The 20,173-nt window shown below is 33.0% G+C and overlaps 1 protein-coding gene across 2 annotated transcripts; it reads left to right on the forward strand.

Moving 5' to 3' along the window:
* Positions 1 to 1,314: 1,314 nt before the first annotated feature.
* Positions 1,315 to 10,088, forward strand: LOC105780201 (uncharacterized). Of its 2 annotated transcripts, XM_012604398.2 has the most exons (20): positions 1,315 to 1,627; positions 1,711 to 1,799; positions 2,280 to 2,389; positions 2,507 to 2,561; positions 2,878 to 2,966; positions 3,698 to 3,764; positions 3,848 to 3,910; positions 4,109 to 4,279; positions 4,408 to 4,501; positions 4,600 to 4,679; positions 4,781 to 4,856; positions 5,186 to 5,229; positions 5,799 to 5,866; positions 6,380 to 6,465; positions 6,581 to 6,738; positions 6,827 to 8,165; positions 8,282 to 8,565; positions 9,075 to 9,269; positions 9,353 to 9,509; positions 9,598 to 10,088. In XM_012604398.2, exons 1-20 carry the CDS (start codon positions 1,516 to 1,518, stop codon positions 9,885 to 9,887), a joined length of 3,627 nt encoding a protein of 1,208 aa, XP_012459852.2. In that variant the 5' UTR covers positions 1,315 to 1,515; the 3' UTR covers positions 9,888 to 10,088. The 2 variants fall into 2 exon arrangements, with proteins under 2 accessions (XP_012459852.2, XP_012459869.1); XM_012604415.2 differs by lacking the exons at positions 1,315 to 1,627; positions 1,711 to 1,799; positions 2,280 to 2,389 and having other exon boundaries at positions 2,525 to 2,578.
* The last annotated feature ends 10,085 nt before the right edge of the window (positions 10,089 to 20,173 follow it).

Genomic DNA, 20,173 nt, shown 5'->3' on the forward strand with positions numbered 1-20,173 from the left:
TTCATTTCCAACATATAAACAAGACAAGCAGGATACACCTCTCGATAATGATAAGAGTAGTCTGTCAATCAAACGTAAGAAGCCACTGCAAACAATTGTATAGCTTTTGAGTTCAAAACTATAAATACAAACATGCAATCGGGGGAAACTAACCTGTAATGAGCAAATCGGGGAAGAGAGTGATGAAGAAGTGCTGGAGCAAAGAACCTGTAATGATCAACAACCAAACAAATAATGAAAAAAAACCATAACCAGCAAGAAAAGAAATGCCGATTTACCAAGAACTGAAACAATCACATGCAGAAAGGAAAGAAATAGGTTACTCAGATGCGGAGATTACTCACTTGCCGATTCAAAGCGTCCGGAGATCTGAGACTATCGAGTCGGAGAAAGATGCAAAGATGAAATCGAGAGCGGTTGGAGGTTTGGTTCGCTAGCACCTTCTGTTGATGTTGGGAGGGAGAGGGTCGGCTGGAGCTCGATTTCGCCAAGGGGAGGGTAAAACAAACACCGATTACCTAATCTTTGCTTTTGCAAGGGATTAGAAATCGGCGCTGAAGCAGACAAAACGCCGAATCTGTCCGCAACGGATTACGCCCGTATTAGGGCAATACAGCGAACCAAACGACGTATTGAATGGGGCCACCGAATCGGGGTGTAATGGCTAATCCATTACACCCAACCAAACAAGGTGTAAAAGTCTCAACTTTGGGTGAGTTTGGATGGGCAGTGCGTTTATTGCCTGTTAGTGTAAAAACAGCGGTGGCGGTGAGATTAAATACTATAGCGATACTGTAGCGTGAGAAAAAAAATAAACTAAACGCACTGCACCGCACCCAATCGCCCATCCAAACCCACAATTTATTTTAATTAACAATGTTTAAATCTCATTCATTCCAAGAAACCAAATGAGATAATTAATAAGTTGATAATCATAGCAAGTCGATCATGTTATTGATCTAATATTAAGTTGATTGATGGTAGATTCAATGTTTGATCTTATGTTTATAAATTTTTTGTGTAAAAAAAAACACCGTAATAATTTTTATTAAAAATAGATAAAAGTGATAATTTTTTGAAATAAAATTATTTATAAAATTTTATTTTAAAATTTTTTTTATCACAAGTCGATACTTTCCTTGCTTAAGACGAACCGACAAATCAACTCCTGACACATTCCCAAGATCCAATGCATGAAGCAGCTTTCAGTAGCCCATCTTTCGCATGTGCCATCCAGGAACTCGCACGTGCCACTTCTCCTCTGCCCCCCTCTGCCTTTCCTTTGCTAAGATTCCTCCACCTAAAACAAATAAATCAATTCAAAAAAGAAAAAAAAAAAAGAGAAAGAAAAAGAAACTCCCACCATCAAAATCTTAAAAACCCCTAATTTTTAGGGGTTTTCGCTAAAAAAATTGGGAATTTCTTCCATTTTTCATGAATTAATCATCCTTGATTTAGGTTTCTAGGAAGTTTGAGAAGAACTTTCTTTTTCTTTTTGTTTGTTCAAGCTGAAAAATGGAGTCGATTTTAGCTCGAGCATTGGAGTACACTTTGAAGTACTGGCTTAAATCTTTCTCAAGAGATCAGTTCAAATTACAAGGCCGTACAGTTCAACTTTCCAATTTAGGTATATCTTTTGATCTTTGGATCTAAATTTTGGCTTCCATTTCAGTTTTTTTTTTCTTTTTAAATTATGTTTGGATTTGATAGATATAAACGGCGATGCTCTACATGCGAGTATGGGATTGCCGCCTGCTTTGAATGTGGCGACTGCAAAAGTTGGAAAATTGGAGATCATTGTGAGTTTCTTCTTTCTTTTTTTTTTTTGGGGGGGGGGGAATTTGAATTGGAGAACTGATGATTACTTAGGTTAATTTCTAGTTTTAAGTTATTGAGGCTTTTAGATGCAAGGTTAGGGAACTGATTATATTTCATCTTAGATTGGGCTTTTTTTTAAAAAAAAATTGTGTATGGAGACAATTCAGTGTGAAGTTAAGAGGTTTTTAATAGTTTATTTGCTCGTAGCTACTATGAAATGTGGAGTATTATTATTTGCTGGTACTTAGTTTTGGATACTGTTATACATATATTTTTCTTTATTCTTAAATGGAAATTCATCTATACTTGCTTGAGTTGACCTATATGGGAAGGAGAATTTGGTCTTGAGACAGTAGAAATGTAAGGTTGACATTGTCCACATTTTTCATTTGTTTTGCCTCAGCATATTGTGATCTTAATTTCTTGAACTTATAAATTTTCCCTAAATTTTTTCATGATAGCTCCCTTATGTCAGTAATGTGCAAATCGAGCCAATTGTAGTTCAAATTGATAGGCTTGATTTGGTTCTGGAGGAAAATTCTGGTGTTGATTCTCCTAGGAGTTCAAGCGGGTAATGCAGATTTACCTTCAATGTTATGTTTCACAACTAAGATCACATTCGTAAATTTGTAGTTTGGCATGTTGTACTGTTCTTAAAAGCAACTTGTATCTACTTCTGTGCTTACAGCATGCAATCGTCCACCAGCTCAGGGAAGAGTAGTGGTTATGGGTTTGCTGACAAGGTTAGACACTTTCTTTGGTAAGGTTGTAGATTACTGTTTGCCTTGGAATGTCAAACAATTTATGGATTTAAATGCTAAAAGGTTAGCACATTTGTAGTGCCTACTTTGTCTTCAAGTTGCCATTTCCCTATTATAGTTTTGAACTACAATTAAATCTTGATCTTACATCAAGTAAGTGAAAATAAAATTCCAGTAACTAAATTTACAAAATTCCTCGATTTGGTTGAATTACTAGTTTGTGCATGTCATTAGCAACATGGAAGAAGGTTTAGATACAAAATACGTACTTCATGTTTTGTCCTTTTATTATTTTCAGATTGCAGATGGAATGACCATTCAGGTTCAGACAGTCAATCTTCTTCTTGAAACTCGTGGCGGTACTCGTGCCAAAGGGGGGGCAGCTTGGTAAAATCTTTTGTTTTCAGTTTTTATGCTAATTCTTGGTCAGAAACTGTCTGATTTATTGCATGGTAGTTGACATATGCATACTGTCTATTTATTTGTACTTGTCTTCTTTTGTGTCTGTCATTTGTACTGATGGTTATAATAGAAATTAATTTTAATTTGTAGAACTATGCTCATTAAAAGAAGAAATTATCCTACAATAAGAGTGCCCTTTTCTTAGAAGTTTACTTGTACATTATGTTTATGCATTTCATTTAACTGTACATGATCATTTTATAAGTAAAAGAATCCTCTGATTGTGTTACAAAATATATTTTTTAAACTTCTTATTGAAGTGCATTTAGCTCTGATATTGTCTCTAGATTTTTGGAAGCCTCTAAATATCAGATTCTTGTTAGGGTTCAGTGCATTTTTCATTACAAGCGATCTTATCTTCAGTGGAAGAGGAAAATTTATGAACATTTTATATCTTTGCATGATATATTGTTTATTCTGTATCTATTTTGGGGAAACCAGTTCATCATTTAGTTCCTTATTGGTGAACTTGATGGGGGATTTCAATATTTGTACTTTTTATATATAAATTACTAAAATACCTTTCTTATTTTTCCCCTTGTTGTGCACTTCAAGTGGTTAATTTGTTCAAATAACAAATTTCTTTGATTGTCAGTGGAACTTGTATGGATCTCTTACCCTGTTGCATTTCTTACTCATGTTATGCATTTTTTCAGGGCACCACCCATGGCATCTATCACAATGCGCAACATTTTACTATATACTACTAATGAAAATTGGCAGGTAAATTGCATATTATTGTGTCGTAATCTCTCTAACAGTTTTCTTATGTATGAATGCATATTTAAAAATTTTTGTTTTTTCAGGCTGTAAATCTTAAGGAAGCACGAGATTTCTCCTCAAATAAAAATTTCATATATGTTTTCAAGGTAACATAGTATAGACTTGCGATTCCCTCTCTTCCTCCATAATCCATCTATATATGTGTGCATAGGGGTATGTATATTCCTTACTGCAATGCTTTATGTTAAATGTTTTATCCATTTGTGCCTTAGTTTTCTGTCATGAGTATATTTAAGTTATTTTTTCGTCGCAGTGCCTAATGATACTAAATTCTTTTCTTCCAGAAACTAGAATGGGAATCTCTATCTATTGATCTCCTGCCTCATCCTGATATGTTCAGTGATGCTAATTTAGCACGTTCTCAAGTGGGATCAACACAAAGAGATGATGATGGCGCAAAGCGTGTTTTCTTTGGTGGAGAATGTTTTCTCGAAGGCATATCTGGAGAGGCTTATGTAATCAGATCATGCATTTCCAATTGATTTTGGTGAACTTTATGTTATTTTAAACTGTTGTGTGGTGGCAGAGAGTGTTTTCTGGTTTTCAGGATGTCTTTAAAACTTTTATTTTTTTCTCCCTTTAGATCACAGTACAGAGGACAGAATTAAATGCTCCACTAGGCCTTGAGGTTCAGTTACATGTTACAGAGGCGGTTTGTCCTGCATTAAGTGAACCAGGTAATAAGGTAGCCAGTTTTCTAACTGCTTGTTTCATCATTTGAATTAAATATATGGTACTAACAAAGCATGAAATTATGGGACAACTACGTAAGCAGGGCTCCGAGCTCTTCTCCGCTTCTTGACTGGATTGTATGTATGTCTAAATAGAGGAGACGTTGATCTAAATGCTCAGCAGGTTTTACGTTTTATCTACTATCATTCACTTGATACTTCTCTGTCTTCTTATTAACTTGTTATAGGTAACTTATACTGAGTTTTTCCTCTCTGAACTGGCAGCGATCTGTTGAATCAGCAGGACGGTCTCTAGTTTCTGTTGTTGTGGACCACATATTTCTTTGTATCAAGGACAATGGTTTGTTTACTTTTTGGTGATTTTGTTTTACGCACATGGACACAGCCATATTTTGATAACCAGTTGTTATGTATTTAGAGTAGCATATAACACTCTTAGACCTAAATGGAAGTTGAAGCTAAAACTGAGTAGAGTAGATGGGTAGAAATGTGAGGAGTCAGACTGTAGTGTGAACCACATTATCCGCTTGTTGAGAGGAAAAATTTTCGTCAATTTATTGCAAACAGGGTAGTGCAAGCTATTTACTCTTTCACCTGCCCTATTCTATTCTAGCATACTGCTAATTATTTATCATAACTTTTCCCAAAACTGTTCGAATTTGCTTGCAGAGTTCCAACTTGAACTTTTGATGCAGTCGCTCCTCTTTTCTCGGGTATTTTCCTATGAAACTTGGATCTTTTTAACATGATACCAACTTATTTTCCTGATTAAATTCTGGTTTTATAGATGCATCTTATTTTAATTTTCTGACAGAATTCGTGTATGATTATAACTTTTCAGATTTTTATGACTTGGAGAAAATGAACAATTAAACATCATATTCTATAAAGCCTTAATTAGAAGGCACCACACTGTCTTTTCATGTAAAAATTTGAAATATAAATGATAAAATATTGTCATGTTTTGAGATAATATTTTCGCTTTTGATTGAAAGCTTATTAATTTGTTCTAAAAACAATCCTAGATCTTTGACACAATCTACTGATCTGTATTAGTAACTTCTAATAGCTCCTTAGTATACCTGGCTATAAGCATTACTTGTCTTTTACTTTGCATTATCTGCTCTCCAAACTTCTTCATTTTATTTGAAAATGGTATGAACATCGTGATATTTGCTTCCATGCACTTCCTATCCGTGGCCCGTGACACTAGACTCTTGTTATGGAGTCATGTTATGCTGGGATGTAGGCAATCTTATGTTAGAATGTTCTGTTCCTGCAGTCCAGTGTCTCTGATGGGGAAAATTCTCGTCATTTGTCTAAGGTTATGGTCGGTGGGCTGTTTTTAAGGTAAATTTTATCATGTTTCATTTTTCCAATGAATTGTCTGTGATGGTTTCAGACTAGCTATGATCTCCTATTATTGCTTCTGTATTTGGGGGTTTAACCATCTTTGTGGGTTTCCTTATCTTTTTGGTATAATCACCTGATAACTTGATTAATTTTTATTTTAGGACAAGTTAGTCTTACTTTTATGATTAGCAGTTGTAGCTTCTGAAAAACTGGAAATTTTAGCTACAAATGCCATTTATTATCTTTATGGTACTTACCTATAGTCATTTGAAGTTTTTTCTTCTTGAAGTTCTACTATACCATTTACTATCAAGTCAAGTTCAATTCTTGTTTTCATTTTTTTTTTGCGGAAAAGATTTTTGTACTTCAATTTTTTCTTAAGCTTAGTTCAAAACTAATACATGAATGCGTGTATGAATGACCTGGTGTAATCTTTTTCTTGCTTGTTCATCTTCATTTTGGAAGTATTACTGTTTATGTCGAATTTAACATGTGGGTGGCATGATGCAGGGATACATTTTCGCGGCCTCCCTGTACGTTAGTGCAACCATCTATGGAGGCTGTTACTGATTCTTGTCTTCGTATTCCTAACTTTGGTATCAGTTATTATTTTATGTTACATAGAAATTTTCATCATGTGAATGTATATATAATCTGTTTATAGTTTAGATTACTAGAATTTATGTTTCTGTTTGCGGTATTGAATATCAGGTAAGGATTTTTGTCCTCCGATATATCCTCTGGCTGAGCAGCAATGGCAGTTAACTGTGGGTGTTCCTTTGATAGCCCTCCACTCTCTTCAAGTCAAACCCTCTCCACTCCCCCCATCTTTTGCTTCGCAAACTGTAATTGATTGCCAGCCTCTTATGGTATGATTTCATAAGTTTGATACACAATTAATTTTGCCGATTATATTAACTTTCATTACTTATTATCTTTTTAAAATTCATCATTCAGATACATCTTCAGGAAGAATCTTGTTTGAGGATATCTTCCTTCTTAGCCGATGGAATAGTTGTCAATCCTGGTTCTATTTTACCAGATTCTTCTGTAAATTCCCTTGTGTTCACTCTCAAGGAGTTAGATATTAGTGTTCCTTTGGACATAGGCAAAATGGATAATCCTGGTGGTGGAGATAACCATGTCAGGCCAAAGTCATTTGCTGGAGCTAGGCTTCATTTTGAAAAGGTGTTTTTCTCTGAGTCACCATCTCTAAAACTCAAGCTCCTGAACCTGGAGAAAGATCCTGCTTGTTTCTGTCTATGGGATGGTCAACCTATTGATGCTAGCATGAAGAAATGGACTGCTGGAGCTTCACAACTCAGTTTGTCTTTGGAAACAACTGCTGGCTTAACTGGAGTTCAAAGTTCTCTTCGCTGGTCTTCAGGCTTGTGGAAGTGTGTTGAGCTGAAAGAAGCTTCTATTGAGTTAGCTATGGTATCTGCTGATGGGAGCCCCTTAACAGTTGTGCCTCCTCCAGGTGGTGTCGTCAGAATAGGGGTTGCTTGTGAACAATTTATGTCTAATACATCAGTTGAGCAGTTGTTTTTTGTCTTGGATCTCTATGGGTATATTGGTAGAGTTAGTGAAAAGATTGCAGTGGCTGGAAAGAATAAAAGACCAAATAGAAACATGGATGATACTTTGGGTGGAAGACTGATGGAGAAAGTTCCTAGTGATACTGCTGTAAGTTTAGCAGTAAACGTCCTTCAGCTTAGATTTCTCGAATCATACTCATTGGATATCCAGGGCACGCCTTTAGTTCAGTTTATTGGAAATAATCTTTTCCTTAAAGTCTCTCACAGAACTCTTGGTGGTGCTATGGCTGTTTCATCTACTTTGTGTTGGGAGATTGTTCAGGTGGACTGCGTAGAGACAGAGGGAAACGTTGTCCACAATAATGGAATGCTGGTAGACTCAGTTGAAAATGGTTCTCTTGTAACTGGGAATGGATTTTCTCCGTTAAGAGCTGTTTTTTGGGTACACAACAAGCAGAAGTGCCTATCAAGTGGAAAAGCTTCAGTAATTCCATTTCTTGACATAAGCATTGTGCATGTCATTCCTTTTGATGAGAGGGACAAAGAGTGTCATAGTTTAAGTGTGTCAGCTTGTATATCAGGTGTGCGCTTAGGTGGAGGAATGAATTATACTGAAGCTTTGCTACATCGATTTGGAATTATTGGGCCTGATGGTGGTCCCAGCATGGAGCTTTCTAAGGGCTTAGAGAACTTGTCATCTGGGCCACTGTCAAAACTTTTAAAACCTTCAGCTTTTGTTGATAATGATCTTGTTGATGGTATGGGACTTAATCTGTTGTGATTTTTTGTTTTGTTAGTTACTCTCTTATAAATGACTGTAGAGTTTCCCTTTTGGATTTTACTCTTGTAGTTTAATGTCTTAAATTTTGTCCAGGTGGAACCTTGGGAGGGGAGAAAGATGATAAGTTTTTGCAGCTGGGAATGCCAGATGATGTGGATGTATCCATTGAGTTACAAGACTGGTTATTTGCTCTTGAAGGTGTGCAAGAAATGGCTGAAAGTTGGTGGTTCGAGAAAGAAGTCCTGGACAGAGAGCAGAGGTGTTGGCACATGACTTTCCGAAGTTTGCAAGTAAAAGCAAAAGGTAGTCCGAAGGATTTGCCAGATGGAAAAGGGATTTCAAATGGAATCCGGAGATATCCTGTTGAGTTGGTCACGGTAAGAATCTTTTTACTATGTGAGCAAAACTGAGCTGTTTTTGCTATTTCTCTGCATTTTGTTTTGAGTGTTAGAAGGATGTATAATGGTCTAGGTGTGTCTAGGGTAGGTTTTTTCCTATGGTTGGCAGGTTATTGGAGGGTCTGGCCCTTGAAGTTGTCCTCTGATGATAAGATGGGTGAAAGGGTTTTATTTACTTTTTATTTATTTCTTATCTCTGTTGGTTTTAGAAGGTTAATACTTAGTAGCCAAGCAACGCATAGTTTGTATATACTTTGTAGAATCTGGTGATCATCCTCATTTCTCAGGTACATTAGCACTAGAATTTTGATTTGGAATTGTCACAAGACGAGGGAATTAGAAATCTGAAATTCTGGTTTTGTTAGTTTCTACTTTTGTGTCAACCCAAAGACAGAAGCACCTTTGCCCCCTAGCAGTTGACCTTATTTCATGTGAATGTCAATTCTTGCTTTTAGTTATTACTTTCTAAAAGTGAAAATTGCTTGTAGGTCTGTGTGGAAGGCTTGGAGACCTTCAAGCCTCAGGCACAGAGGAGCCCATCACCTGCAAATGGCTTCAAAGAAAGTTTTGAGATATTAGGAGGGATAAATCTTGAAGTTCATATGCTGATATCAGAAGATAATGTTGAGAATGAAACAGTCAACTGGGTGGTGGAAAACATGAAATTTTCTGTCAAACAACCGGTAATGACATCTTACTTTTGAAGAAGTTGATTACAGCCAATAATGGTCAATCAATCTTAATTAAGGTTTCTCTCTTCCTGTAGATTGAGGCCATTGTTACCAAGGAAGAACTTCAGCACCTTGCTTTCTTATGCAAGTCTGAGGTTGATTCAATGGGTCGTATAGCTGCAGGAGTCTTGCGGCTGCTCAAGCTGGAAAACTCGCTCGGCAAGGATGCCATAGATAAACTTAGCAACCTAGGTAAGTGTGATTTGGTAAAGTTATTTTATTCAAGTTAAAAAGTAACATACCGCCGGACCTTTTGAATGAGCTGTAAGTTTTAATGTAGGAATTGAGGGATTTGACAAGATTTTCTCATCGGATAAGCTCAACCGAGGGAACAGTGCTGGAAGTATTGGGCAATCTCCATTATTATCAAAAGTGATTAATGAAGAACAGCGCTCAACTATCGCTTTGCTCGAGGAGGCAGTTTTGGATTCACAAGCCAAGTGTGCCACGCTCGTTACTGAATTATCTAATGCAGAGTCTTCTGAGGAGAATCTTACGGATATTAAAGAACTGAGACAGAAACTAGATAGAATGCAGATTTTGGTGGCGCAATTGCAAGGTCAGATGTGAAATAGGAATTTTCTTCTCATTCTTTGTTGTAAAACTTTGGGTACCATCATATAGTTTACTCAATTCTTTCTGTATATAGGAACACATATATAAATACATGCGTGAGGTTAGTTAAGCATAGAAGAAGGCTATTTATCGGTGTAATCAGAAATTTTGTATCCTAAAGAGTGATACTTTTTCTTATAAACGTTTAAACAAGCATATCTTGTGATTGAAGGCAGCTGCAATGCCTCGACTTTTTGCTGAAATCTGATTGGGTAGCTGATACACAAACAAACAAAAATATTTCGATATTTTTCCTAAATCTTGAGCTCTAAAATTCGATCCCTGAATACTAAAATTCCAAACCCTAAACTCTTAATTATAATTTAATTAATTAACTACAAAATTAGGATAATTAGTCTTAAAATATTGTTGTTGCACCGGTGATATATAATCTTGATATTAATTAACAATCATTTAAAAAAAATTGTGAAGTTTAATTTATATAATGATTCCTAAAAACTAACATTTTCTAGCATAATGCTAATAAAATTTAAACTCATAACAATTATCCAAAGCCTGAGATTTGTAGAGGTTTTTATTGGAAGAAGTTTTGAAAGTGTTCTATTTCGAGAGTAGATGAACTTTTTAATGCATTTGAATTTGTTTTTTGAGGAGATTTTGTGTCTTGACTCTGCTGATAAAAGAAGTTTGTAAAATGTCATTCATGCCTTTTAAAGATAAAGAGTGGAAGTGCCTCGTTTATAAAGAAAATTAGAGAATTTGTATTGCTTGGATTTGAACTTATAACACATAGATTATAGGTTGTTTATAGGTAGGCATAGAATCACTTGAGCATAAAATTTTGTGGGGACAATTATGGACTTGTAAAGGGATTTGTTGACTCTTGGTTAACCATATTTTGAAAACTTCTTCTAAAATAAATTGAAATAACTCAATCAACTTTATTAATTTTAATATAAATTTTAAGAGATTGATATTTGAAAATATGATTTTGAATTTTTTTCAAGTTACAATATCATTGATAAAAAAATATAAAGGTGAATTATAGAATTGAACACTAAATTAAGGCTAAAATTATAATTTGATTATCAAATTTTCAAAAGTTACGTAATAGCCATTAACGTTATTGAGTTGTTATATTTTAATCACTAACCCATTAATTTCCTCTTCCGCTTAACGAAATACTAATGTGGTAGGATAATTAAAGGGATTAATAAGTAATTTGGTTACATAAGTGTAACTAAAACATTAATTTGTTTTTCTAGATTTTTTTATTAATAATCTTATAAATTTTAAAAATTTGAGAATTTAGTTACTAAAATTATAAAAAAGAATTTAAAAATAAAAATAATAAAAGGTGGAAGAAGAAGTCAGTTTATAAATTATTGGACTAAATTTATAAAATGTTGGATAGTCCCACCAGGTGAAGAAGAAATCAGTTGACTTGAAAAGTCAATATTAAACAGGACCAAATTAATTTAGGTTTAATTTACATCGCTTTTCTCACTTTGGTTAACTTAGGGTCTGTTTGATTGACGGAATTGATTTTTCGGAAAATCATTTCCAACTTTTCCAGCGTTTGATTGGCGGAAAACATTTTCCATTTGGAAAATGAACTCCAAAACAAAGGAAAATGGGTTACATTTTAGGGAAAATGTCTTACCCTTTCAATTTCCGTAAGACATTTTCCGTGCTCTCCTCTCTATCGCCTCCTTCATTCCTTCCTTCATTTCCGTAGAAAACCGCTTCATTTATCGATTTTCCAAGAACTTGTTTTTTAATTATTCAATACTTGTTTTTTAACACAATTACAAATAATTTATTTGATATTAGTTTTTTAAATTTATAACAATTAATATTGTAGCTTAATAATTGAGTATTATTATAAATAAATCATTGCAATATATGTAAAAATAATTTAAAATATAAAAATTTATTAATATATATTAATATATGTAAAACAACTTTTCCGAAAAATATTTTCAAAAATCGCCAACCAATAGAAAATATTTTACATGATTCAATCAAACACCGAAAATATTTTCCAAGAAATTATTTTACGAAAAGTAAAAGATTTTCCAGAAATCATTTTACGGAAAATATTTTACTGGCAATCAAACAGACCCTTAATGGCTATAATATTCAGAAAATCTTACGACGTCATGTGTCAGAGGATAATAATATCATGACATCGTCATCCAAAAATTTTAAAAAATCTTTACAAATTGTGAAAAAAATTAAAAAATTTAAAAAATTTAAAATTTGAGAAGGCAAAACAGGTATATATGCATTTAGCACTTAGTGTTAGTACAAAACTCCGATGAGAAAAATCTCGAATACACGAACGGAACTCGAACAGAAAAAGAAGAAACATGACAAGGCTCTAAGGCGTGTATCAAGCCACTATCTTTAAGATTATATTCGCCCTCACCTATCTTCGGTGTGCAAATGAGTTCCAAGCAAATTAACCTCGAGGATACAATGAAGCCAATGGCTATTTGCGTTTTGCACTGACGAGAATAGTCTACTACGCACTGAGCAATGTATAACAAAAACTCAATTTCTACAAAATATTTCTACAGTAATACTTTATAAAATAATCTAATAATATTAGAAAATGAATGGATGAATGAATGAATGAATATTAAAATTTGTTGGTGTGTTTTCCAAATGAAATCACATTCCTATTTATAGGAATTTTCATGTCTCTTTATAGAGATATCTTTCATCAATAGGTGTCTTTCTAATAATAATATCTTTAAAATAAACACATAATTATTCATTTAATATTATAACTATTCAAATAAAATTATTTAAATAGTTATAATTCTTTTCAAAAATCAAATAATATAGTCTTTTGATTAATTACACCCATTCATTTATAGCTATTGAAACACTATAAATATTTGAAAATGTTCTAACAATCTCCCCCCATTTTCAAAATATTTTAGATTTTGATATTCTTGGAAATCAATTTGCATAAATGAAGGTATCTTACGATTGAACCTTCACTTAGTGAATATATGTTAAAGTTAATCGAAATTGCATGGTAGACTAAGCTTTGAACCAACTATTCCATTTGATTAGCTGAACACATCTCACACAATGATTTCAACATTGGTCAATGCATAATATCTAGGGACACTATTATGGCCATGTGTCCATGTCCTCTTTTCATGAGTGTTGTTAGAGCCAAGCCCTTGAGCTCCTAGAAGTGGCCACACTTCCACTCACATTGTAGATCCCATCAAGAGTGTTCACGTAATTATAACACTCTAACATATTTATATTATGGTTCCATTAAGAGTACATTACTCATCCTTCCCTTATCATTATGGGTACCTAGCACTTTAATCTTAGGATGGATTTATTTATAGTGCTAACAGTCACATACTAATGATGTACTTTGTCTCATTGAACTCAAGATTTGACTTTATACCAAGCGTTGAGTCGAGTTTCCACCACGGGTGACTCTAATTAATGAGCTTGAGTCCCATCCCTTTTGAGGTCCTTTTTACTGCATCTCTAGCAAAACTTTTTGTCAAAGGATCTGCCAAATTTTCACTTGACCTCACATAATTAATAGTGATCACTTCATCAGAGATTAATTATCGGACATAACTATGTCTTAATCCAATGTGCCTAGACTTTCCATTATATACTTGGCTATATGCCTTTGCTAGAGTAGCCTCACTATCACAACTGATAGAAATAGATGAAATTGGCTTAGGCCATAAAGGTACATCATAAAGTAATTTTCTTAACCATTCTGCTTCTTTAGATGCAACGGCTAATGCAATAAATTCTGCTGCCATGGTGGAATCAGTAATACATGTTTGTTTCTTGGAACCCCAAGAAATGACCCTTCCACCAAGAATGAAGATCCATCCACTAGTAGATGCATGATCTTCCAAACTTGTAATCCAACTAGCATTTGAATACCCCTCTAAAACTAAAGGATATCCATTATAACACAATCCATAGTTAATAGTTTTCTTTAAGTACCTAAGTACTCTATTCAAAGCTTGCCAATGCAAACTACTTGGATTACTTGTGTACCTACTCAATTTTCCAACAGCATATGCAATATCTGGTCTTGTACAAGCCATTATGTACATAAGACAACCAATAAGACTTGCATATTTCAATTGATCAATTTTCCTACCAGCATTAGATACTAATTTTATTTGAGGATCCATGGGTGTAGATGTCGGTATACAGTTGAAAAGATTAAACATTTTAAGCACATTTTCAATGTAATGTGATTGTGATAAAGCTATAGTGCTTTCATCTCGGGTTATTTTAATCCTAAGAATAACATCTACTACACTTATATCCTTCATAGCAAAGTTGTTTAACAAGAATTGCTTTGTATTTTCTATTTGTTCCAAATCTGTGCCAAAAATGAGCATGTCATCTACATATAAGCAAATTATGACACTTTTTCCATTTTCAAATTTGCTATATATACACTTATCAGATTCATTTATTTTATAGCCATTAGCTAAAACAACCTTGTCAAACTTTTGGTGCCATTGTTTTGGTGCTTGTTTAAGCCCATATAAATATTTAACAAGCTTACATACCTTATGCTTTTGTCTTGGAACAACAAATCTTTCTGGTTGCTTCATGTACACTTCCTCTTCCAATTCACCATTTAAAAATGTAGTTTTAACATCCATTTGGTGAACAACCAAATTATATATAAAGGTAAGTGTTATTAAGAGTCTAATTGTAGCAATTCTTGCTACTGGAGCATAGGTATCAAAGTAATTAATACCTTGTTTTTGTGTAAAACCTTTGGCTACCAACCTTGCTTTAAATTTATCAATGGTTCCATCGACCTTCATTTTCTTTTTGAAGATCTATTTACAACCTATTGGTTTGGAACCTAGTGGAAGATCAATTAAGATCCAAGTTTGATTTTCCATTTTGAATCCATCTCATCATTTATTGCTTCTTTCCAAAAAGCAGAGTCTTGAGATTTCATTACCTCTTCAAATGTAATAGGATCAGATTCTGTATTATAACAATAAGGTATCTTATTGCATATACTTTAACCTTTTCCTTCTACAAGAAACATAATGAAATCTGGTCTAAAATCTTTGACCTTTTTAATCCTCTTACTTCTTCTTAATTCTTGACAAGATTCATCATTATTATCAATTTGTTCCAATGAAATCTCATTCTCATTTGAAGAATGAATCAATTATTGTGGTTGTAATTGTCTTCATATATAATTAACTCTATTTTCATCAAAATAGCATCTTTTGATTCAATAATGTATTAATTGAAATTGAATCATTTGGTTCATTTACCATGAACCTATATGCCTTGCTATTATGTGCATAACCTATAAATAGCTCTACAACCCCAAACCTTCAAATAATTAAGGTTTGGTTTCCTTTTCTTCCATTTTTCATAGAGAGTTATTTTAGTTTCCTTATTAGGAACTCTATTCAATATGTGACAAACTGTTAGAACAACTTTTCCCCAAAAACCTTGTCCAAGATCTGAATATGATAACATTGAATTTACCATTTCAGTCAAGACTCTATTTTTCCTTTCAGCTACACCATTTTGTTGTGGTGTGTATGGGGCTGAAACTTGATAGACAATTCCAGTGGATTCAAAATAACTTGGATTATAATATTCTCCACCTCTATCAGATCTTAAGCACTTGATAAATGATTCACACTTAAGTTCAACTTCAGATTTATAAACTTTATTTATAAACTTTAAATTTATCAAGCGCTTCATCTTTTGAATGCAATAAATATACATAACAATATCTAGAACAATCATCAATAAAAGTAACAAAATATTTCTTTCCACCTAATGTAGGAGTATTATGCATGTCACATAAATCACTATGTATCAAATCAAGCAATTTTGTTTTCCTTTTAACCTTAGGGAAAGGGTTTCTTGTAATTTTAGTCAACATACATGTATTGCATTGTCCAATATTATTATTAAAAACAGAATTAAATCTAACTTATACATGTCATTCAATTTTCTATAATTCAAATGACCTAATCTATATTGCCACAAACAAAAGATTCAACCATATAAGCGTAAATAGTATTTTTATTCTTATTAATAATATTGAGTTTGAAAATACTCTCATACATATACCCTTTCCCACAAAAATTCCTCCATTAGACAAAATAAACTTATCTGCCTCAAAAACAAGTTTGAAACCAAACTTATTCAACAGACTTCCAGACACTAAATTCTTCCTAACTTCTGGTACATAATATACATCATTTAAGGTTAAAAACTTTCCAGAAGTGAATTGTAGTTCAACAGACCCTTTGCCTTTGACTGTTGCGGTGAAAAATTTTTCCATGTACAAGACATTGTCATTTTCACATTGTGTGAACTTTGTGAACATAGTTTTGTCTTTGCACACATGTTTGGTTGCTCCGGTATCAATCCACCATGTATTATCATCTTGTGCCATATTAATTTTAGATATCATTACAACAAACTTTTCGTTATTATCAGCCTTAGAAGATGATTTCTTCTTTAAAAATCGACATTCATTCTTGAAATGTCCCGGCTTTCCACAATGATAGCATGAGCCTTTTTGTTTCTTTTTGAACTTAAGTGCTTTATCAGTCTGTTTGAACTTTCTCTTGAGTGGTTTAGTAGTCTGTACTTCCTCCATAACATGCACTTTGGCAGTTTCAGAATTTAGGTTCTGATCTTGTTTTCGATATTCTTCTTCAATACGAAGATGATTTGCCAAAGCCTCAAGAGATATTTCCTCTTTCTTATGTTTTAAACTTCTTTTAAAGTCTTTCCAAGATAGAGGAAATTTGTCTATTATGGAGGATACAACAATCATTTCATCCATTTTCATATCATATTGCTTGAATTGATTCATCATCTTTTCAATATCAAGGAATTGTTCCATAACAGAATGACCATCAACCATTTGATAATTATTGAAACGACTGACAAGAAATTTCTTACTTGTAACATCTTTGGTCATGTATCTTGTCTCCAATTTGTCCCATAATTCTTTAGCGGTGACCTCGTTTTGGCAGGTGTCGAACAAACCATCAGATAAGCCATTCAATATGGGGCCCATGCACATGTAGTCAGCTTTGTCCCATTTTTGTCTTTCTCGGGTTGCAGTAACATATTCGTTTTCATTCTCTTTAGGTCTTGGAGTATCCAAAACATAAGCAATCTTCAAAGTTGATAATAAGAAGTGCATCTTTTTCTGCCATCATCGAAAATTGCCACCATCAAACCAATCAAGTTTGAAAAAGTTGGAAGCCAACTCCCTTAGTGTTCCACTTTCATGTGTTGTGGTAGTAATTTTGAATTATATAACTTGAAAATTGTTACTACAAAACTCTGTTGAGGAAAATCTTGAACACACGAACGGAACTCGAACAGAAAAAGAAGAAATGGGACAAGGCTCCAAGGCGTGTATCAAACTACTATCTTTAAGGTTATATTCGCCCCCACCTATCTTCGGTGTGCAAATGAGTTCCAAGCAAATTAACCTCGAGGATACAATGAAGCCAATGACTATTTGCTTTTTGCACTGACTAGAATAATCCACTACGCACTGAGCAATGTATAACAAAAACTTAATTTCTACAAAGGATTTCTGCAGTAATACTTTATAGAATAATCTAATAATATTAGAAAATAAAGGAAGGAAAGAAAGAATATTAGAATTTGTTGGTGTGTTTTCCAAATGAAATCTCATTCCTATTTATAGGAATTTTCAAGTCTCTTCATAGATACATCTTTCATCAATAGTTGTCTTTCGAATAATAATGTCTTTAAAATAGACACATAATTATTCATTTAATATTATAACTATTCAATAATATTATTTAAATAGTTATAATTCTTTTTCAAAAATCAAATAATATAATATTTTGATTAATTACACCCATTCATTTATAGCTATTGGAACACTATAAATATTTGAAAATATTCCAACACTTAACAACTTCAAACATATCCAAAATGCAAAGTTTATAAATTAAGCCATGACACCTTGTTTTCATAACATTCAACTAAATACATCTATCATGTTCCTATTGTACATGACATAACTAATACCCAAATTTTAAATTCATACTCCCTTCAAGGCTTAACTTATGATGAGATGAGTTGAGAATGCCCTTCAACTTCTAGTTTCAAAACGAATTTTACCTACGTGATTAAAAGAAAACACGTTAAGCTCACGAAAGCTTAGTAAGCATACCAAGAAACATACCATGCTAATATAATTAATACCTTACACACTCACATTTATAATTATGTAAAAGAAATCTCATATATATAATCATCGTGTTAAATTACTATACACAAGTTTTATTTCCATAATAGATTTATTAAAACGCTAAATTCACAAGTACCAAGCTACTTACCTTTGTCACATTAATTTTACTTACCTCATATTGCTAATGCCTAGAAGTGCATATTCACCTAAAATATTCCCTAAACCCGTCTATATTTGCAAAAGACTAACCCAAGCCTATTTTAAGCCTCCCCATATTATTGTTTTACAAAAAATTATATTATATTATTTTAATATTTAATATTCCTGTACATTTTTTATTTATTGAAAATTTTTATATAGTCATCTTAACATTATTTTAAGGTTTACATTAAAGTAGTATTATATATTTAGTATATGTTTATTTTTTAATGTGTTTTAAAGTACATAATATAAAGTATTATAAATTTAAAAATGGGTCGGGACGGGACGGGGTGAGGCAGGGCGGGCTTGGGCATTAAATGTTCAATCTGAGCCCGACCCATATTTTAAACGGGCCTAATATTTTTGCCCAAACCCTCTTAAATTTCGGGTGAGCCTTCGGGCCTGGGCAAGTAGCTCGACTCATGAACAGGTCTACTAAAGCCCAATTGTAGACTTAATAGAACACGTTAGGATATACAAAATATTAATAAGGTGCACCGTAGTGCCACTATTCCTCGCACGAATGTGCGGATATCACTTTGCATCAAAGTGCCACTCACTTGCATCGTGCCATTTTCACTTGCACCGTAATGCCACTATCACTAGCACGCTAATTCACTTTCCTAATGACATGTCATTTATATTCTACTAGTTCTCATTTTGTCTACATGGGCATTTAACACACAATATTCACCACATTCATTTAACAATTAAAAATAGTTCCAATTTTACTCTTTTTACGATTTAGTTATTTTTCTATATATGACTAACTATCATCAAATTTCACTCAATATCTATTCATCTACATCAAATAATTTACTTACATACTTTATATCACTATTTAATTCATCTATTCGTATTTTTCACTTATTACAATTTAGTCTTTATCTTACAAAGTTCACCACTTACACATATTTTCAAATTACCATATTAATACAAAACACTTTCAAATAAATTCTTAAGATCTAATGTATCATATAAATATTACTAGAATAAATTATCATATTTTTCATTTAGGGTTTAAATCATACAAGGTAAAAATTCATGATAGACTTACACAAAATACTTGGATGGATGATTCTTCTTCTTCCTTTACTCCTTTGTAATTCCCTTGCCTTTATCCCCAATTCACTCTTCACTTTTCTTCTCCTTCGCTCATTTACTTAAAATCCTTAGCTTTTCTTCACCTTTTTTTCCTTCTCCAACTTTGTCTATTAGCTAATTTTGAAAAAAAAAAGGAAGCTCACTATGTAGTTATCTTCTTAATTTTACTAGCAATTTATGGCGAAATTTGAACTTTGAAGTTTGGAAAGGGTTAAAATGAAGGTGGAGGACTAAAATGAATGAAAGGTGATTATACTCCTTTTCTTTTCATTTTTCTTTTTCTACAACTTTCCAAACAAAAATCTATCTATATTTTCTTTTCTTTTTCTTTTTTATAATATTTAATTAATAAAAATCAAATCATCATCATTACAATCAAATGGTGGTTATTAACTCTCATTTTCATTCACATTTCCATTTACCATCATGGTCAATTTACTCTCCTAGTCACTCTTCTTTTCTCATGAATCAATTTCAATAAATTCTTAATTCTAATTTTTCACCATAGCTCGACACTTCTCACCCTTTTACAATTTAGTCCACTTCTTAAACTAATTTTCTTGAATTCAAAATTCTTTCTATTTCCCTATAATATATAATTATCCTCTCTACTAATTTAATATTTTGATTTCTGGCTTTCTTGAAAATTTCAAACATGTATCAAACTAAATTAACATTATTCACTTCTCGAAAAATATCAGGAATGTTACAATCAATGCAC

The sequence above is a fragment of the Gossypium raimondii genome, chromosome 1 (assembly GCF_025698545.1).
Source record: "Gossypium raimondii isolate GPD5lz chromosome 1, ASM2569854v1, whole genome shotgun sequence".
NCBI classification, from domain to species: Eukaryota; Viridiplantae; Streptophyta; class Magnoliopsida; order Malvales; family Malvaceae; genus Gossypium; species Gossypium raimondii.